Source organism: Hemitrygon akajei, chromosome 6 (genome assembly GCF_048418815.1).
Source record: "Hemitrygon akajei chromosome 6, sHemAka1.3, whole genome shotgun sequence".
NCBI classification, from domain to species: Eukaryota; Metazoa; Chordata; class Chondrichthyes; order Myliobatiformes; family Dasyatidae; genus Hemitrygon; species Hemitrygon akajei.
The window spans coordinates 170,513,896-170,534,096 of record NC_133129.1 but is presented as its reverse complement, the minus strand read 5'-3'; the positions used below and the strand labels follow the sequence as shown (position 1 = coordinate 170,534,096).

At 41.8% G+C, this 20,201-nt stretch overlaps 1 protein-coding gene across 2 annotated transcripts in view; it reads left to right on the top strand.

Annotated features, from left to right (window-relative positions):
• The window catches only part of prmt3 (protein arginine methyltransferase 3), a 268,134-nt gene that overhangs the window by 9,917 nt on the left and 238,016 nt on the right, over positions 1 to 20,201 (top strand). For both annotated transcript variants that reach the window (XM_073047729.1, XM_073047728.1), the window contains exons 3-7: positions 9,773 to 9,855; positions 9,997 to 10,046; positions 12,675 to 12,777; positions 16,621 to 16,792; positions 19,656 to 19,806. In XM_073047729.1, coding sequence (XP_072903830.1) covers positions 9,773 to 9,855; positions 9,997 to 10,046; positions 12,675 to 12,777; positions 16,621 to 16,792; positions 19,656 to 19,806 — 559 coding nt within the window. The remainder of the gene's footprint in view (positions 1 to 9,772; positions 9,856 to 9,996; positions 10,047 to 12,674; positions 12,778 to 16,620; positions 16,793 to 19,655; positions 19,807 to 20,201) is intronic.

The following is a 20,201-nucleotide window of genomic DNA, read 5'->3' as shown; positions in this document are numbered from 1 at the left end:
TTGTCCTTCCAAAGTGTACCATCTCACATTTCTCTGGGTTGAACTCCATTTGCCACTTCTCAGCCCACTTCTGCATCCTATCAATGTCTCTCTGCAATCTTCGACAATCCTCTACACTATCCACAACACCACCAACCTTTGTGTCATCTGCAAACTTGCCAACCCACCCTTCTACCCCCACATCCAGGTCGTTAATAAAAATCACGAAAAGTAGAGGTCCCAGAACAGATTCTTGTGGGACACCACTAGTCACAACCCTCCAATCCGAATGTACTCCCTCCACCACGACCCTCTACATTCTGCAGGCAAGCCAATTCTGAATCCACCTGGCCAAACTTCCCTGGATCCCATGACTTCTGACTTTCTGAATAAGCCTACCATGTGGAACCTTGTCAAATGCCTTACTAAAATCCATGTAGATCACATCCACTGCACTACCCTCATCTATATGCCTGGTCACCTCCTCAAAGAATTCTATCAGGCTTGCTAGACATGATCTGCCCTTCACAAAGCCATGCTGACTGTCCCTGATCAGACCATGATTCTCTAAATGCCCATAGATTCTATCTCTAAGAATCTTTTCCAACACTTTCCCACCACAGGCGTAAGGCTCACTGGTCTATAATTACCCGGACTATCCCTACTACCTTTTTTGAACAAGAGGACAACATTCGCCTCCCTCCAATCCTCCGGTACCATTCCCATGGACAACAAGGACATAAAGATCCTAGCCAGAGGCTCAGCAATCTCTTCCCTCTCCTCGTGGAACAACCTGGGGAATATTACGTCAGGCCCCGGAGACTTGTCCGTCCTAATGTATTTTAACAACTCCAACACCTCCTCTCTCTTAATATCAACATGCTCCAGAGCATCAGCCTCACTCATATTGTCCTCAACATCATCAAGTTCCCTCTCATTGGTGAATACCGAAGAGAAGTATTCATTGAGGACCTCACTCACTTCCACAGCCTCCAGGCGCATCTTCCCACCTTTATCTCTAATCGGTCCTATCTTCACTCCTGTCAACCTTTTGTTCTTCACATAATTGAAGAATGCCTTGGGGTTTTCCTTTACCCTACTCGCCAAAACCTTCTCATGCCCCCTTCTTGCTCTCCTCAGCCCCTTCTTAAGCTCCTTTCTTGCTACCCTATATTCCTCAATAGACCCATCTGATCCTTGCTTCCTAAACCTCACGTATGCTGCCTTCTTCCACCTGACTAGATTCTCCACCTCACTTTTCACTCATTGTTCCTTCACCCTACCATTCTTTATCTTCCTCACCGGGACAAATTTATTCCTAACATCCTGCAAGATATCCCTAAACATCGACCACATGTCCATAGCACATTTCCCTGCAAAGACATCATCCCAATTCACACCTGCGAGTTCCAGTCTTATAGCCTCATAATTTGCCCTTCCCCAATTAAAAATTTTCCTGTCCTCCCTGATTCTATCCTTTTCCATGATAATGTTAAAGGTCAGGGAGCGGTGGTCACTGTCCCCCAGATGCTCACCCACTGACAGATCTGTGACCTGGCCCAGTTTGTTACATAATACTAGATCTAGTATGGCATTCACCCAGTCGGCCTGTCAACATACTATGACAGGAATCTGTCCTGGACACACTTAACAAACTCTGCTTGTCTAAGCCATTGGAACTAATCAGGTGCCAATCAATATTAAGGAAGTTAAAGTCACCCATGATAACAACCCTGTTATTTTTGCACCTTTCCAAAATCTGCCTCCCAATCTGCTCCTCGGTATCTCTGCTGCTACCAGGGGCCTATAGAATACCCCCAGTAGAGTAACTGCTCCCTTCCTGTTCTTGACTTCTACCCATGCTGATTCAAAAGAGGGTCCTGCTACATTACCCACCCTTTCTGCAGCTGTAATACTATCCCTGACCAGTAATGCCACCCCGCCTCCCCTTCCCCCCCCCCCCCCCCCCATCCCTTTTAAAGCACTGAAATCCAGGAATATTGAGAATCCATTCCTGCCCTGGTGCTAGCCAAGACTGTAGTGAGAGTAGAGCACGTTTCCTTGAGATGTGCCAGTGTTGATTGTCAGTGAGGAGGAGATGTTGTTTCTGATCTGCACAGACTGTGATCTCCTGATGAGGCAGTCATGGTCCAGTTTCAGAGGGAGGTATAGAAGTCCAGGTTCTGGAGCTGTTTGACTATAACCAAGGGCATAATTGTGTTGAACGCTGAGCTGTAGTCATAAACAACAGCTTGATGTAAGTATTATTATTATCCAGGTGATCCAAGACTGAGTGGAGAGCCAGTGGGATTGTATCTGCTGTAGACCTGTTGTGGTGATAGACAAATTGCAGTGGGTCCAGGTCCTTGCTTAGGCAGGAATTGATTCTAGCCATGACCAACCTCTCAAATCATTTCTTCACAGTAGATGTGAGTGCCACTCTGCAGCGATAGTCACTAAGGCAGCTCACCCTGAACTTCTTGGGCACTGGTATGATTGTCGCCCTTTCGAAGCAGGTGGGAATTGCAGCAGTGAGAGATTGAAGATGTCCTTGAACTCGTCTGCCAGTTGGTTGCACAGGTTTGCAGAGTCCTACCAGGTACTCCATCGGGCCCTGATGCCTCGCAAGTATTCACCCTCTTGAAAGATGCTCTGACCTCAGCCTCCAAGACAGAGATCACATGGTCACCGGATCCCGCAGGGATTTGCGAAATTGTAGTTTTATTCTCTCTTTCTAAGCATGCATAAAAGGGGTCGAGCTAGTCTGGGTTTGAAGCATTATTGCCACTCGTGATGTTAGGTTTCACATTGTAGGAAGTAATGGCCTGCTAACCCTGCCAATTCCCAAGTATATCCAATTCCATCTCTAACTTCAATTGCTATTTTTTTTGCTCTTAAGATAGCCTTCTGTGGGTTGTTACTGGATTTCCTGTATAGTTCTAGATCATTGGTCTTGAATGCCACAGATCTAGCCCTCATCAGACTATAGATCTCTGGTTTCATCCACGGCTTTTGATTTGGATGCGTCCAGTACGCTCTTGAAGGCACACGCTCCAAACCTGTCCAAACAGGTTTTGATGAAGTCAGTGACGTTAAGACTTTAAGATGACTTCTCCGCCTCTCCTGTCGAAGTCTTCTTGATCCTTACCACTGGTGCTGCAGTCTTTAGTCTCTGCCTTTATGCCGGTAGTAGAAGTACAGCCAGGTGATTGGACTTACCAAAGTGTGGGTGTGGGATGGTGGTATAACAGTGGTCAATTTTGTTGGCTCCGTTGGTTCCACAGGTGATATGTTGGTGGTAGTTGTTCAGAAACTTCCTCAAGATGGCCTGGTTAAAATCCCCCACAATGATGGGGAAGGCATCAAGGTGTGCAGTTTCAAGCCCGCTGGTTATGTTGCTCAGCTCCTCCATAACCTGCCTGACATTGGCCTGAGGTGGAATGTACACTACCGGGATAATGGCCAAAAACTCCCTTGGCAGATAAAATGGGCGGCATTTGACTGCTAGATGTTCCAGGTCAGGTGAGCCGGACTGAGATAGAATTGCCATGTTTGTGCACTACAATGAGTTAATCATAAAACATACTCTACCTCCTCTGCAATTAAAAAACGGAGCTGTCCTGTCTTTGTGGTGAATGGTGAAGCCATCGAGCTGCAGCATTGCATCCAATATGGCTGGGTTGAGCCATGTTTCCATGGAGCAAAGTATAGAGCAGTCCCTGATGTCCCTTTGGTATAGCAATCTTGTTCTGAGGTCTTCAGTTTTATTTTCTAGAGACAGTAGATTCGACAGCAGAATGGTTGGGAGTGGAAGTCTAAAGCCTCTGCGTTTCAATTGGCAGTGAAACAACAATACAGAGACAAAATTCAGACTCAATTTTCCACCAACAACACCTGCAGCTTATGGCAAGGTCTGCACACCATCACAGACTTCAGAGCTAAACACAGTGGAGTTTCCAGCATCACTGCCTCTTCCCCCAGATGAGTTAAATCTTTTTTACGCTTGATTGGACGTGGCCAGTACTGAGCCCCCGAGGAGACCTGCAGCTTGGTCATCGCTGAGGCCGATGTATGCAGGTGTTTCCAACGAGTAGATAGTTGCAAGGCCACGGGACTGGATGGCATTCCAGGGCATGTACTCAGGATGTGCATGGCACAACTGGCAGGTGCGTTTACAGACATTTTGACTCTCTTCCTCTCCCAGTGTAGAGTGCCCTCCCCTCCTGCTTCAAAACATCCACCATTGTCCTTGTACCTAAAAAGACCAAGGTAACATGTCTGAACAACTGGCGTCCTGGTGCACTCACCTCAATAGTAAGCAAATGCTTTGAGAGGTTGGTCGAGAACTACCTCTGCAGCTTGCTACCACCCAAACTGGCTGCATCACTGCCTGGTTTGGGAACTGTACTTCCCTCAATCGCAGGACTCTGCAGAGAGTGATGCGGACAGCCCAGCGTATTTATGGATGTGAACTTCCCACTATTCAGGGCATTTACAAAGACAGGTATGTAAAAAGGGCCCGAAGGATCATTGGGGACCCGAGTCACCCCAACCACAAACTGTTTCAGCTATTGCCATCCAGGAAATGGTATTGCAGCGTAAAAGCCAGGACCAGCAGACTCCGGGACAGCTTCTTCCACTCGGCCATCAGACTGCTTAATTCATGCTGATGCAACTGTATTTCTGTGTTATATTGACTACCTTCTTGTACATAATATTTATTATAAATGACTATAATTGCACATTGCATATATAGACGGAGATGTAACATAAAGAATTTTACTCTTCATGTATATGAAGGATGTAAGTCATTTCAAAACTTGTCGACAGCTGCAGCTCCACCACTTCCATTTTCTTAAAGGGGAACTGCACTGATTACCTGTGTCTACTGTCCAGGGTTCATCAATTTTCAGAATCGCTAGATTTTTAAAAACATCTCAAGTGATGCTACTTACTGACTCTTTGGATCTAATAGTCCCCTTCTTCTGTTTGCTATGATTATGTTCCGTTTTCTTTTGTAATTATGCAAAAACGTTACTATTATTCTAGTTACTGGATTTGTATAAGCCTTGGCTTTTAAGAAAATTGTCTCATCTATCAGAGCCAACTCACTCCTCATACCTCACACCTTTGTTTTGATGTAGGAGCTTAGTTTTGGGTTTGAATACTGTTCATCATAATAAAGAATTGTGCTCTGTTATGGTCACTCTTTTGCGATGAACCTCCCATGCCAAGATCATTATAGAACCCCTTTATGTTGCATGATGTCCAGTCCCAGTTCAAACATGTCTCTAGTTGGTTGTTCAGCATTCAATCATAATACACTCCAGGAATTACTAATTTGGTTTGACCAGTCTGTTTGTGGATTAAACTCATCCATAGTGCTCTTGCTGTATGTATTTTTTATTTTCTGACTGATGCCATCATTTACATTCCTGATATTATTTGTAGACCTCCAGATAACGTATGTAAGTGCCTTCTGGCTTGCTCCCAGATTAATTCCTGTTCTGTCTTGATATCCTCTCTTCCTATTGCACTGCCTTAATGTTTCACTAAAATATCAAACCGTCTCCTTTTCCAGTTTTGTTCATCCTTCCTCTGTATTGTATATTCTTGGATTTTAATTTCTTGGCCTTGGTCATCCAGCAGCCATGAGTCCATGATAATGTGGCTTCTGTTTACACCTGCCAGTGATGCTGTTTCATCCACTTTCTGTGAGAGTTTCATGCATTAAATAGTGCACCTTTTATTGGTATTCCATTTTGAAGATTTAAAAATTTCTAACTTATTCACCACGTTAATTTTTAAATTCAGTACCACAGACCTGTTTGTTGTTTTGCCTTGTTTTTCTTGGCCAGATTCCATTTATTAATATGTTATTTTTTGTTTGCATGCAGTGTCCCTTCGTGATGGGAACAGGTCCCATTTATTTATTTATTTATTTACATACATACATACATATTTATTGATTAAGATGCAATGTGGAATGGGCCCTTTGAGCTATGCTGCACAGCAACCCTCCAATTTAACCCTATATAATCACAGGACAATGACCAATTAACCTGCCAACTGGGTACGTCTTTGGACTGTGGGAGGAAACTAGAGCACCTGGAGGAAGCCCACGAGGTCACAGGGAGAAAGTACAAACTCCTTACAGGCAGCATCGGGAATTGAACCCCAGGTTGCCTGTCCTGTAAAGGATTGTGCTAACCATTAGGCCACTATGCCACCTTTTTTAAAAAATCTGATCTTAGCCAATTCTATCAATTTTCCTGCTCCTTCTTGTTTGTCTTCTACAATCCTGATTTCCCTGCAGTGGGACCCACTTTTCCTCTTCCATAGCTAATAGATTTGCCATAGTTACTTCACAGAATCTGAGTCGCTGTTGAAAATTAACTTCCTACTTCCCTTGATCTATCCTTCATTTTGTTGGATTATGCCCTTTTGAAATTACATATTTTGCTCTTGTTTTAATTACTTCTCTCTCCTCTATTGTTAAAGATAATTATTTTGTTCCCCTGGCTTTCTGTAACTTCCATCTGTTGTACATTTTCTGGGTCATTAACACATCCTAGAGCAAGGTGATCATTGTCTCCTCTGGCTTCCTTGATGTAGTGGCAGAAGTGAAACATGACTATCCCTCGAAGCGGTCAGGTATTACAATTCCCTATTGTGTCTGTGAATCACTTTGAAATTCTGCCCATGTGTTCGGATGATGAATCCTCCACTTAAATAAATCCTCCTACTGTTCATCATCTGCGTTTGCAGTGTTAGTTCACACTGGAGATTCCAGTTACAGAATAGTTGCTTTCTTTGACCATTGGTCATTTTTTTTCCTCCCAGTTTTTCATGCAAGCTAGCTATCATAAGCATTTTAATTATACCAGCAACTTCAGCACTCTGCAAGTTTCCGGTGCCCTTTTCTGTGAACAAGTGGTGATTTTACTCCCTTTTGTGTCTTAAGTTCTTGAATCAGAATCTCAGTCAGGCTTTTATCAGTGACAAGTGTCATGAAATTTGTTGTTTTGTGGCAGCAGTGCATTATGTAAGTTTTAATAAATAACTAAATAGTGCAAAATGTGAGTTAGTGTTCAAGAGTTCATGGACCATTCAGAAATCTGACGTTGGAAGGGAAGACGCTGTTTTAAAATATTGACTGTGGGTTTTCAAGCTGTTTTACCCTCTCCCTGATGGTAACAATAAGAAGAGGGCATGCCGAGATCTTTTATGATTGAAGATGTCCTTCAGGGCAGGGAGGGTTGTGCCCATGATAGATTTGCCTAAATCTACAACCCTCTGTAGCCTCTTTCAATCCTGCCCATTGGAGGCATTATACCAGGTGTTGATGCAACCAGTGAGATGACCTCGACAGTACGGAGCGGAAATTTGCTAGTCTTTGGTGACAAACCAAATGTTCTTAAATTCCGAATGAAGAATAGCCTTTGGCATGCCTTCTTGGTGATTGTATCAATGTGTTGGCCTCAGTTTAGATCCCCTGAGATGTTGATTTCCCTTATTGGAGGACAAAGTTTCTCTGCTCTTGTCTGCTCAGATAACTTCTATGTTTTAAGTACCTTAAACTTCTGTACTCTGTTTTTCATAATGAAGATTGATATAACCTGGCTTTATAATCTACTCTGTCCTTCCCCACACTATTTTAGTAAATCTGTTCCCTCCTTACTTTGATGCTAGTGAGTATTCTTCCTAACGCTCCACTGAGCTATTCAGCTAATCCTTTTTCCCTTCATTTGATCTTTAACCCACTTGTGATAAAGACCAGCGTCACGTTAATTTACGAAAGCAAATTTCTGCAGATGCTGGGAATCTAAAATAAAAACAGAGGCTGTGAGGAATGTTCAGCAAGCCAGGCAATATTGGAGAAGAGAGAAATGCTTCAGGCCGATGATCTTTCGGAACAGCAAGCAATTACAGATGAAGAATGGTTCAAAGTGCAGGAAAAGCTGTGGAGAAGGGGGCAGAGAACTTGGAAAAAATATTTTCTGGTTAGCAGGCAGGGGATGTACATTTGTACAAAACATTGGTTAAACTATGTTTGTAATATCTTGTATAGTTCTGGTTGCCACGATATAGGAATGATGCAGTTGCAATGTAGAGAGTGCACAGGAAGTTCACCAGGATGTTACCTGAAATGAGTGGCTGTAATTATGATGAGAGATTATATTGGCTGGGTTTATTTTCATGTACTGGAGAATGAGGAGCCAGCTGTAGAAGTTTATAAAATTATTAAGGGCACAGATAGCATAGTCAAAATCTTTTTCCCACGGCAGGGTATTCTCGAACCAGAAAATACTGCTTTGAGATGAAAGGAGATACATTTAAAGGAAATTTGATGACTAACTTTTTGACACAATGCAGTGGTTACATGGAATTAGTTGCCCGAGGTGGAGGTCAATCACAGTGTTTGCTGGGTGCTTAGGAAAGGCATTGTGGGATATGTTTGGGGGAAGATCTAAATAGAAGACAAAAGAAATCTGGAAGTACCAGAAAAGAAGGGCCAAAATGTATTTGGTGGAAATGTGAGATATAAATATTGTTAGAAATAGCTGAACTAATTGTTGATTGAAGAAGTTATAATGTGCCTGTTTAAAAATGAATATTGTTCCTTGAGCTTTTTCTGGGCTATGCTATAACTGTGTAGGAACCAACAACAGAGTGGGAATGGGATGGAGAATTCAGCTCATGCTCACACTTCCAGGCTCAAAACAAAAGCTTTGTAAAGCAGAAGAGGCCAGCCCTTTTCTTTTTGCCTCTGCCAACCTTTTATACAGCTTTGAAAAGGCAGCGGTCTGAAACAGAGGAAAAGATTCAAGATGTTCTCAGAGCCTCCCTGTGACACCTCTGCCCTCCTCTCTCCCACCCCCTACAAATCCTCAGGCCATGACTACTCAAAATGGAGAAGGAGGTTTTGGATGGAATTTCATCATAAGCTATGTGTTAAGAGCACATGGGAGCCTAGCGGAAAAAACAGAGCTTCCAAACTATTCACCCAGCTGCCGTACCGAATACCTCTTGTCTCTTCAGTAGGTCCTGCACTGGCCTCATCAGTCACCTCAGGCCCCACACAACTAGAGTAGATGCAGGTCATCCTCCATCAGTCTTTTACAAAGAGACAAAAGTTTCATAGACAATTGCCAGCAAGGAACTCTTTGTGGGTTAGCTCATCTTTGAGTTCATATCTGCATGTTGAAATCAAGAGATGGGCTGGAGGTCATTCTGGGCTTCCCACTGAGTCCAGTGACAGAACATAACATGGAGTGGAACCAAGATGTGAGATGCAGATTGCATCTAGCTCCTTAGCCATGGAAAATGCAAATAGCACAACCCCATTTTTTGAATGGGGTAATTGAACCCAATGAAAAATGTATTTGTATTTTATGTTTTTATTTTAATATTCTGAATTAATTTCTAAGACACTACAGTGCCATAACATTATTTATTATTTTAATTTAAGACCATTTGAACTGTTTACAAGATCTCAGAGGAACACTAATACGGGCCAGCCTGGTCAACATTTAGATCAGAATGTTGGCAGTGAGTTTGGGTGATATTGACATTAAATGGAGCTGTTAGCCTCTGTTTTGAGAGCTTAATATAAAAACTCAGTAACTGAGTCATAGAGCGCTACAGCACAGAAATGGGCCCCTTGGCCCATTCACTCCATGCTGAACTGTTATTCTGCCTAGTCCAATGAACCCATATTTGGACCATAGCTCTCCACATACCTTTCCAAACTTCTCTTAATTGCATTGGTTTTAATCTCTTCCATGTACAGATTGTTCTGCTCTGCTCAAGATACATTTTCTCACTGTACATCAGAGCATCAATTCGACATTAACCAAATGGTCCACAAGTATGGTAAGTCAATATTTATTATTGATACTCAAGCCATCATGACACCCAATTTACGGATGTAGTTTGCAAAACAAAGTTTTTACTTCCAATATTTATTTATTGTTATTAACAAAAGGTTAACTCGTTTTTCCTTTGTTTTTGTAGGTCTTGACTGTTATCAGTATATCAAGCTTGTCAATTTCATTAGAATCACAGTAAGTTTAATGAAATTAAATTTCTGCCAATTTCTCTTTTTTGTTAATCTCAGAATTTAATTTTCTGGGTCAGTCCTTGTAGTCTTTTGTACAAGTTCAATGTGATACAGTTCATGGAGATTCACATAAAACTTGACTTTGGTTGAACACACTTCCAAAGTTTGAACACATTTCCAAAAATTGTCAATGACTGTTTGGATATTTGGGGACATGACAGCAACTCAGTGCATAAAAACTTGCGGACTTGGTCAAGAGGTTGTTGTTCAGTTTTTCAGTTGTTGTTCAGACCAAACATCAGAATGGGGAAGAAATGTGATCTAATTGACTTTGATCATAGAATGATTGTTGGTGCCAGATGGGGTGGTTTGTGTATCGCAGAAACTACTGATCTCCTAGGATTTAAATGGACAATAATGTCAAGAGTTAACAGGGAACGGTGTAAAATACAAGAAACATCCAGTGAGTGGCGGTTCTGTGGTTGAAAATGTGTTGAGAATGAGGGAGGTCAGAGGAGAATGAGGGCAGATTAATTCAAGCTGACGGAAAGATGACGATAACTCAAGTAACCACATGATACACCGGTGGTGTGCAGAAGAGCATCTCTGAATGCACAACAAGTTGAACCTTGAAGTGGATGGGCTACATGAGCAGAAGATTACAAGCATATATTCAGTGGCCACTTTATTAGGTGCAGGAGGTACTTAATAAGGTCACCACTGAAGGTATATAGAACTAGGTAGAGTAAGCGAACTATACAGCATGGAAACAGCCCTTTGATGCACCTCATCTATGCTGACCAAATTGTCTAACTGAGCTAGTGTTATTTGTCTGTGTTTGGCACATATCCCACTAAACCTTTCCTTTCCTGTTCATGTAACCGTTCAAATGTATTTTAAATCTTGTAATTGTACAGTACATCTCTCAACCACTTCCTCTGGTAACTCCTTCCATACATTCATTCATTACTTTCTGTGTGGAAAAGGTTGCTCTTCAGGTTCCTCCTTCATCTTTCCCCTCTCACTTTATGTCCCTTTGGATTTTCACCTTATTTATGCCCCTCATTTTAAACTGCTTTAAGGTCACATCTCAGCTTCCTCTGCTTCAGTAAGGAAAAAAAAGTCCTAGCCTATCCAGCTGGTCTTTATAACCCAAGCCCTTTTTGTCCTGGAAACATCTTCATAAATCTGTTTTGCACTCTGTGGTAAACTACATATACCTGTCTGGACACGCCCCTCTGCTGACTGCTCCTGTGGCTCCTCCCACAGACCCCCTGTATAAAGGCGATTGGAGGCACTGCTCCACCCTCAGTCTCCAGGATGTTGTGTGGTGGTCTCTTGCTGCTAATCGTGGTCTCTTAATAACTCCCGAGAGTTATTGATGGTGCATCACACTCTTTCCAGTTTAATGACATCCTTCCTAAAGCAAGATGACTAGAACTGCACATCGTACTCCATCTTAATTTTAATGATCTCTTGGTACAAATCACTCACCAGTACATTTTGAACCTAATCCTACAATTTAAACTGTACAGTGGGCCAGACAGAGCTTAATGTGACCTTGCCTTCACATTCCAACAGCTCTCTAACCTTTTGCAGCCTGCTCACCAAAGGCACTGCTCACTCCCAGCCATCCCAAGAAGCAGAGTGATCCCCTAAGCATTGCCTGGACCTTAGATAGCACATGCTGAAGCCTCACCTTCAGAATGCCTTCATAGTCAGTTCAAAGCCCATGTGATAAAAGCCTTTATTGAATTTGAAATATTGCAGAATATTGGTAGATTGAGTTGGCTATTTGGAAGTTTGGTTGATCACCGAGCTTGGCAAAATGTTCGTAGATGTTTCAGCTCCAGTCAAGAAGCCATCATCAGTGCACAGCTGAGGGTGCTGTCCCCTCAGAATTCTGGCTTATATACTCCTACGGGGTTGAATGGATATTGATTAGGTGTCGCGATCTGGTCGGCTGGTTCAAAACACAGTAAACAGTTTAGCAGTAGAAGATTCTGATTGTCTAGCTTCCAGGGAAGTTCATTGAAAGTGTTTGCTTCACTGTCCAGATCCTAAGATTACTGAGGTCCTAAGATTGATGAGGTTGCTTCTCTTTTCTCTGTAAGGGTTCGTATCGGATCTAAGTCAACACGTTCGTTGATGAATCTTTCTGTAGAGAATCACGCTTCGAGAAATTCTCATTCTTTTCTTCTCTTGCTTGAGCCAGGACTCTGGCTGTCGTCCAGTTGAATAGGTGTCTGTCTTCGTCTTCATGAGCTGATACTAGCGGAAGTGCTTGCTAACTCTCACTTGTCTAGTCTTTTTAAAGGTTTTTTCTAAATGTCTTGCATAATGAAATAGCTCTAATTGATTAAAAATTAAACATTATTATGGAAGTATCTGGATGGTTTTGATATTAAATTGTCTTTAATATTGACTTTAAGTTTCAAACTATACATTTTTATTGTTGCCCTGTGGTGAGAAGAAAATTGAAAAATAACTTTATAAGGGGAAATCACTGCATAGAATTGAGTTAGGATGTCAAGTGTGAAGTTTAATTTAAACTGAGAAATACCTTTTGAGAACTTTACAATGCACTCGATGCAATAAAACACAAAGAAAATAATACTTTGGTTTTACACAGAATCCTTCTGCAGAATTTTTTCAGTCAATTCATGATGAAGTCCCCTGGGATAAAGAAGAATATATGAAACCATTTTGCACTGAGGACCCATTACTCCAGTTTGGTATGTTATATTTTTCTTCTTTTGAATTACAGTGAAATTGTCTTTGATATGTAATGCCTCTCAATTGCAGAAGCTTTAGATTTTTCTATGAGTGGTGTATTTAAAAAATCAGTGGAATAGATCGATATATAAACCCGTGGTTATTAAGCAATTCTTTGTGAAAGATGTTTTATAAAATTTAATAGATTACTATTGATGGCTGACCTGTGCTTTGATGGACAAAGTAAGCATCCGTTTTACCAGTGCTTGAAAGACAAATCCCGGTGGCTTAGTGTAGTGTAACACACACAAATGCTGGAGGAGCTCAACAGGTCAGGCACTGTCTATGGATAAGAATAAACTGTCGACGTTTTGGTCTGAGACCCTTCATCAGAATTGGAAAGGAAGGGGGAATAAGTCAGAATAAGAAGGCAGAAGAGGGAAAGGGTGAGAGGTGAAACCAGGTGGGAGGAAAGTGGGGGGAGGGGGGAATGAAGTGAGAAACAGGGAGGTGATAGGTGGAATAGGTAAAGGTCTGAAGAGGAATGAATCTGACAGGAGAGGAGAGTGGAGCGCATGAGGAAGGGAAGGAGCAGGAGCACCAGACGGACGTGATCGGCAGTGAGGAGATGAGAAGAAATAAGAGGGGAGTCAGATGGGGAATGGAAGAAGAAAGAAGGAGAAAGAGGAGGGATTACTGGAAGTTAGAGAAATCAATGTTTCAAGTTCCTGGTTATCAACATCTCTGAAGATCTACCCTGAGCCCAACGTATTGCAATTTTAGAGAAGGCAGGGCAGCAACTATATTTAATTACAAGTTTGAGGCGATTTGGTATCCACCAAATACTCTAGCAAATTTCTGCATGTGTACCATGGTTACATTACCTTCTAGTATGGAGCGGCCACTGCACAGGATCTGAAAAAGCTGAGTAGTTGCAAACTTAGCCAGCTCCACCGTGGGGACCAACCTCCCCAGGATCGAGGACATCTTCAAAAGGTGATGCCTCAGAAAGGTGGCATCCATCATTAAGAACCCCCTTCACCCAGGACATACCCTCTCATTGCTACCATCAAGGAGGAGGTACAGGAGTCTGAAGACACACACTCAGTGTTTTAGGAATAGCTTGTCCCCCTCAGCCATCAGATTTCTGAATGGACCATAAAGCCATGTACACTCCCGCACTATTTTTTTCACTGTTTTGCACTACTTATTTAATTAATTTAAATTAACAGAATATGAGGTATTGCCCCTCCAGCGTGAGAGTGGTCTCAGCAGTATAGGCCATGGACTGACATGATTTAAATTTATATAAATACAGAATATTATGGGGCGAAGGCAGCATAAAAAATTTTAGTGATCTGATGTTTGAGTTGGAGAGAAACTATTTCAGTGGCCAGAGAAGTGCAAAGAATAATAGTTACAATGTTAGAGCTGGGAGAATTAGTTGTGATGGCAGAAACACTTGCTTGCACTGTGGAGAGCAGGCATCGTAAAATCTCTCTCGCAAAAAGCTGTGAGTTTTGTAGAAAGTTGAAAACTTCAATTTTAAAAAAACGATTTAGTTACAAAGGTTGCTCGCCACGTTCACCTTCAGTTTCTGAGCTAAAATAATTTCATGATTTGCTGCAACCCGTCTGTCATCAGCCCAGACACTGAGTGATGCTGACATAAGGCTATGGACAAAATACGCATCACCAGTTTTCACAGATGCAGGCTAATGGCCTGTTGGCCTCAAGTCAATGTGCATCTGCCCTAGAGCCATGCTGTGCATTCCAGCATGATCCCGTGTGTAGGCTTGTGCTGGGAGACTCTTGGTGTGCTGTTTTGCTCCACAGATGATGCTTAACCTACTGAGTTCTCCCAGCATTATGCTTTAGAGAGTCATGTGAGGGATCTCCCTCTCCCTCTCCCATTCCCTGGAGTGACAATCTGTTGGAAGAACTCGGTGGGTCAAGCAGCGTCTGTGACCCACAGCACACAGAGATGCTGTTTGAGGTGTTTGTTGCTCATTTAAGTTGCCGGGCAGCTGGGCACACTTCAACATGAAGGGGCTCAGACTTCATGCCAGGGAATGTAAACAAACTGCAGCTGTGCCCTTTTGACGCTTGGAATCTGATGGATGATTTCGAGATTGCTCTCAGTGTCCTGCGCCGAATTTCATGTGTTTGAGCTCTTGGTGTTATTTATTGTAGCTTGACATTGAAATATTTTTTTGTTGTGCCAGCACTTGCCTTGAGCTCAAAACAGACAAAGAAATGAGAATCTGACTCCTTTTCCACTAACACCTCCTTGATTCAGTGCATTAGTGAGCACATTTTTGAATAAATGGAACATTATGCCAGAATGTAATAACTTTCATGTGTACCCATGGACTAGACAATCAGTTTGGAACATCCAGTTATCACACTGAATATAACTGATCATCCACTAACTGTGGTGGGTAAATGTCATTTGTGAAATTGTTGTTAATTATCTAATTTGGATTTCTGCCCCATGTTACAGAATTATAAGAGGGGGCCAATTGTTCCATCAAATCAGAATCATCTACTACATGGTGCACCCCAGCTGGCATTCTTCTCCTGATGTCTCTCCCCATAACACGCACATTCTCTCGTTTCAGATACAGTGGAGGGAAGTGTATAGTCATGCACTTTGGTAGAAAGGTGTGGACTATTTTCTAAATGGGGGAGCAAATTCAGAAATCAGAGATGCAAAGGGACTTGGCAGTCCTTGTGCAGGGTTCCTTATAGGTTGACTTCCAGGTTGAGTTGGTGGTAAAGAAGGCAAATGCAGTGTTAACACTTGTTTTGAGAGGACTGGAATATAAAAACAAGGATGTAATGCTGAGGTTTAATAAAGCATTAGTCAGACCACACTTGTGAGCAGTTTTGGACCCTTTAATCTAGGAAAGGATGTGCTAGCGTTGGAAAGGGTCCGGAGGATGTTCACGAGAATAATCCCAGGATTGAAAGAGTTAATGTATAAAGAGTGTTGGCTCTTGGTAGAGTTTAGAAAAATTGTTGGGAGGGGGGCTGTTTTTCATTGAAACTTATAAAATATTGAAAGGCCTTGATAGGGTGGATGTGGAGAGGATGGTGTCTAGGACCAGAGGGCACAGCCTCCGAATATAAGAACCTAGCTTTAGAACAGCAATGAGGAGGAGTTTCCTTAGCTAGAAGATGGTGAATTTGTGGAATTCATTTGTACAGACACCTGTGGAGACCAAGTCTTTGGGTATATTTAAAGTGGAAGTTGATAGGTTCTGGATTAGCAAGGGCATCAAAAGTTACAAGGAGAAGGCAGGAGAGTGGGGTTAGAGGGAATTTAAATCATCCATGATCAATGGGCCAGATGACCTAATTCTGCTTCTATGCCTTATGATCCTATGGACATGTACCACTGACAATGGAAACAAACCAAGTTTCATGCAAAATGGTAGTGAAATTTAATGCAAAATGCATCAAGAAATATAGGGAAAGAATATGGGATTAAAATGGATGATCAATCATGATTGTCCTGAATGGTGGAACAGGCTTGATGGACTGAATAGCCTATTCCGGCTCTTGTTTTCCAATGGAATTTCCATTTACAGGGAATTAAAGTTATGAGTTGGTGAAGTGGAGCAGGTGCCAACATCAGATCTGACTGATCATGTTGGATGGTAGAATAGCTCAAGGGATTGTATGGTTTCTCATTCCTATAAATTTGACAGGATCAAAAGCTTTAATTTAAATCTGTTCAGTTGTCAGTACAGCAGTCCCTTGAGGTTGTAATCCAGAGGATGGGAGGTGGACCCAGTCATTTAGCTTCTGTTGTAATGATGGCTGTTGAATATCGTATCTCATTAGGTATTCTCTTCACAGATATTGATGAGATCTGGGAGCACGTGGTGCAGAAGCCATGTCCATCTGAGCCAAGTAATGATCCAGGCCAGGTCCAAGCCTCCCACCTCCACAGCTTGGCGGAGGTAGAGAGGAGGGCCGAGAAAGCTGAAGCAGCTGCTGAAAGGATCATGGAAGACTTCCAAAAATTAAGGTACGGGAGATTTTCTAGAATCTTTTTGAAAAATATACAGGCAGTGAATGCAGAGAGCTGCAACAGACAGATTATCAAGAGTCTAAACTTGTAACTCAGTTGAGCTGCAAGTATATTTAATGAAATATTAATGTTAATTAATTTTGTCTTTAGTGCTGCTGGTTTTATAGGGTAACTGCACTCAGTAGACAAAATCAAATCTGTATTTACACTTAATCTACAGACAGCTTTATTTTCATGTTAATCTGTTCTCTCGGAAGAATAATTGTTGCATAAGATATTCCAAACATTTAACGACACCAAATATTATCAGTTGATGCTTTATTAATAATGAAACTAGTAGGCTGAATTTCTCCTACCTTTTTCTTTATATAGATCTTTGATTTAATTCAAACTATTCTGTGCAGTTTAGAGCTTCATCATTCAATTGTGGTATCGACATGGTTGAGAAGCTTTTAATGATTCAAGAGTTCACTTGATGGTTGTGGCTTTTTCAATGTCAGTTGAACAAAAGCCTGTAAAAAGCATTCAATTGTCCTCTCTCAGATCTGTCAGATGCAGTAAAAGTGAGGCATTGGTCATAAGCTTTGTTGCCAGCCAGTTATTCCTGTTGGAAGGTAGATTCAGATTCCGATTTATTTATTACACGTGCATCAAAGCACGCGGTGAAGTGCACGTATATTCCAGAGCCATGTGAGCAAATTGCTGGAATGAAGATGGTGTTGGGTTCGGCTGTGAGGAGTGCCTGTGCCCACACTTGCTCAAGGCTTCTGAAGGTAAATTGGTCATTGCAGCTGAAGAATCAGAAAGCAATAGTGTAGATGACACAGTGCTGTGTGTGAGGATCAGCAGAGCCAGATAGGTGAAAACGGAGGGGAGGGCTTTCATTTTGTCTTCATTTGGAAAACCTGATTCAAGGAATATAAGGTGTTTAAAAACTAATCAAAGAATACTGTATCTCTTAAGACATAAAGATGTCAAAGTGATTCAGATAAAATTTAATGATAACAAGGGAGGTAGAATAGAAAGATATTGTGGATATTGGAAACGTAAATAAAAGCAGTCATGGTTGGAAATACTTAGCAGGCCAGGGGGCTTGTGCAGATTGGTTGATATTCCAGGTAATTGACCTTTGATCTGAACATGTATAGATGCTCGAATGCAATGTGAAACAGTGTGGTTCTTGTCTTTCTGGGATCAAGGAATGTCACATCAAGATATTCAACCAGTTAACTTCTGAGGTTCCATGGCACACTTCTTACAGAACATACTCTAGAACACAGCACTGTTATAGGCCCTCTGACCCTTTAACCGACTCCAGGATCAATCTAACCCTTCCTTCCCACATAGTCCTCCATTTTTCTTTCATCCGTGTGCCTATCTAAGAGTCTCTTACATGTCCATAATGTATCTGGCTCTATCATTGGACCAGGGGGTTTGTCTCCAGTGGCCCAAGCAATACCTATCTCTTAAAAAGAAACAACTGTAAACAAATATTTGGTCTTTATCACAATGCAGTATGTGGAAGACAACAGCGTGCAAATTGGCAGTCATGTCTCCTGCATTTCAACAGAGATCAAATTTCTGGAAGTTCCTTTGTTGGCAATAAAATGTGTGAGTAATGAAAGTCCCTTAATATTCTCAGATGTCCTGTCCAACTCTCTGTGGAGTGAATATGCTCCGAATGCAGATGCAAGTGTCCAGAACAGCAACCTGCTGGAAGAACTCAGCGGGTTGATGAGTATCTATGGAGAAAAGGAATTAAATCAGCTTTTCGGGTTGAAATAATGCTGAAAGTCTGAATGGTCATGCATTCGCATTCAAGATTCTTATTGAAATGGATCCTGAGTTTCTGGAAAGATCACTCAGTTTTCATGAGAAACCTTTTATTATAGTATGTATTTGCACATTAGTTGTACAAATAACATCTGAAAAGTGCATCATTATTATCATTAGATACCATGTCATATGACATGGAAGATCATGGTATTATCCATGACCATGATAGTTCTTGGCAAATTTTTTCTACGGAAGTGGTTTGCCATTGCCTTTTGGGCAGAGTCTTTTACAAGACGGGTGACCCCGGCCATTATCAATACTGTTCAGAGATTGTCTGCCTGGCGTCAGTGGTTGCATAACCAGGAATTGTGATATGCACCAGCTGCTTATAGGACCGTTCACAACATGCTTCCATGGCTTCACGTGACTCTGATTGGCGAGATGGGGGGGTGGTGGTGGAGGTCCAAGCTGGTTCCTCCCGCACCTTGTTTGCTTGTTTTGTAAGTGCATACTATGTACGCTGTTCATTCCCAAATTTTGGAATTCCCAAAATCAAGGCGTGTTTGCTGAAGATCAAATCACTATAACTGCCAGCCTTTTCTCTCCAAAACCCGTACAGTTGTAATTTTGCAATGGAACTGCTAAACTGTGCCTCCCTTGTGACTGTCGTCTCATGTCAGCCCTGCTTGCAAGGTTAAAACCGAATCTATCATTACATTTGCATAACACTCGAGCCCGCGTGTAGATGAAGATGTTCTTTCATTCTTTCCCTCAAATTAAATATTTATGGCAAGAAAACTTGTATGAGACTTTACATTGCGACGGTGTTAAAAAGCAGCTGTTGCAATGTAATGAGGAATCTTTGAACAGCTGCTTTTCTTGCAGATAAAAATTTGCAAATCCTTTGTGCCGCGATCCTGTGGGCCAAATAATAATTGCTTCCGAAATCTGTAATTTAGTTTGTAAGGCAGCAGAGGGAGTCAGAGCATTAAAAGGCTTTGAAGTCTATTGGAAAATTCCATTGTTGTAGAATTGTTGTGGTTCAGTGAGTGTGCCTCAAGGGTGTGTTTTAAATTGATTACAGACAATATGTGCAGGATTTCGTGATAAATGTGGATGCCAGAACTGGTACATCAAACGCAAATGCAATAGCAATAGCAGACCTTCAGGAAGAAGAGGAAAGTGTCTACTTCAGTTCTTATGGGCATTATGGCATACACGAAGAGATGCTGAAGGTGAGGTTACAAACCCATAAGGTTACAACTTCATGGTGAAGCAATTTTTTGTCCTGCTTTTCCTTTCATTATCCCTTCCAAGAATCTGCCTTTGTTATTCCCTTGTATTTCTTTTCTGTGCCTTTTCCAAAGTGTCTTTGAACCTTAATGTTTCAGATTTAGCTCTGGATGTTTGGTGAGAGTGAATGATCACCATCAAGGGCTTGTAGGGAGTAATTGAAGCATTAAATGGAAGCTACTGGAAATCTGAAACAATTGCAGCAAATGCCAGAAATACTTGGCAGGTCAGGCAGCATCCACAGAGATAGAAACTGGTTATTAGTTTGGATCAGTGGTCAGATTCACTTATAAAAACTCTTTTTTTGGTTCTTGTCAGGAGTAGGTTGTGTAGGTCT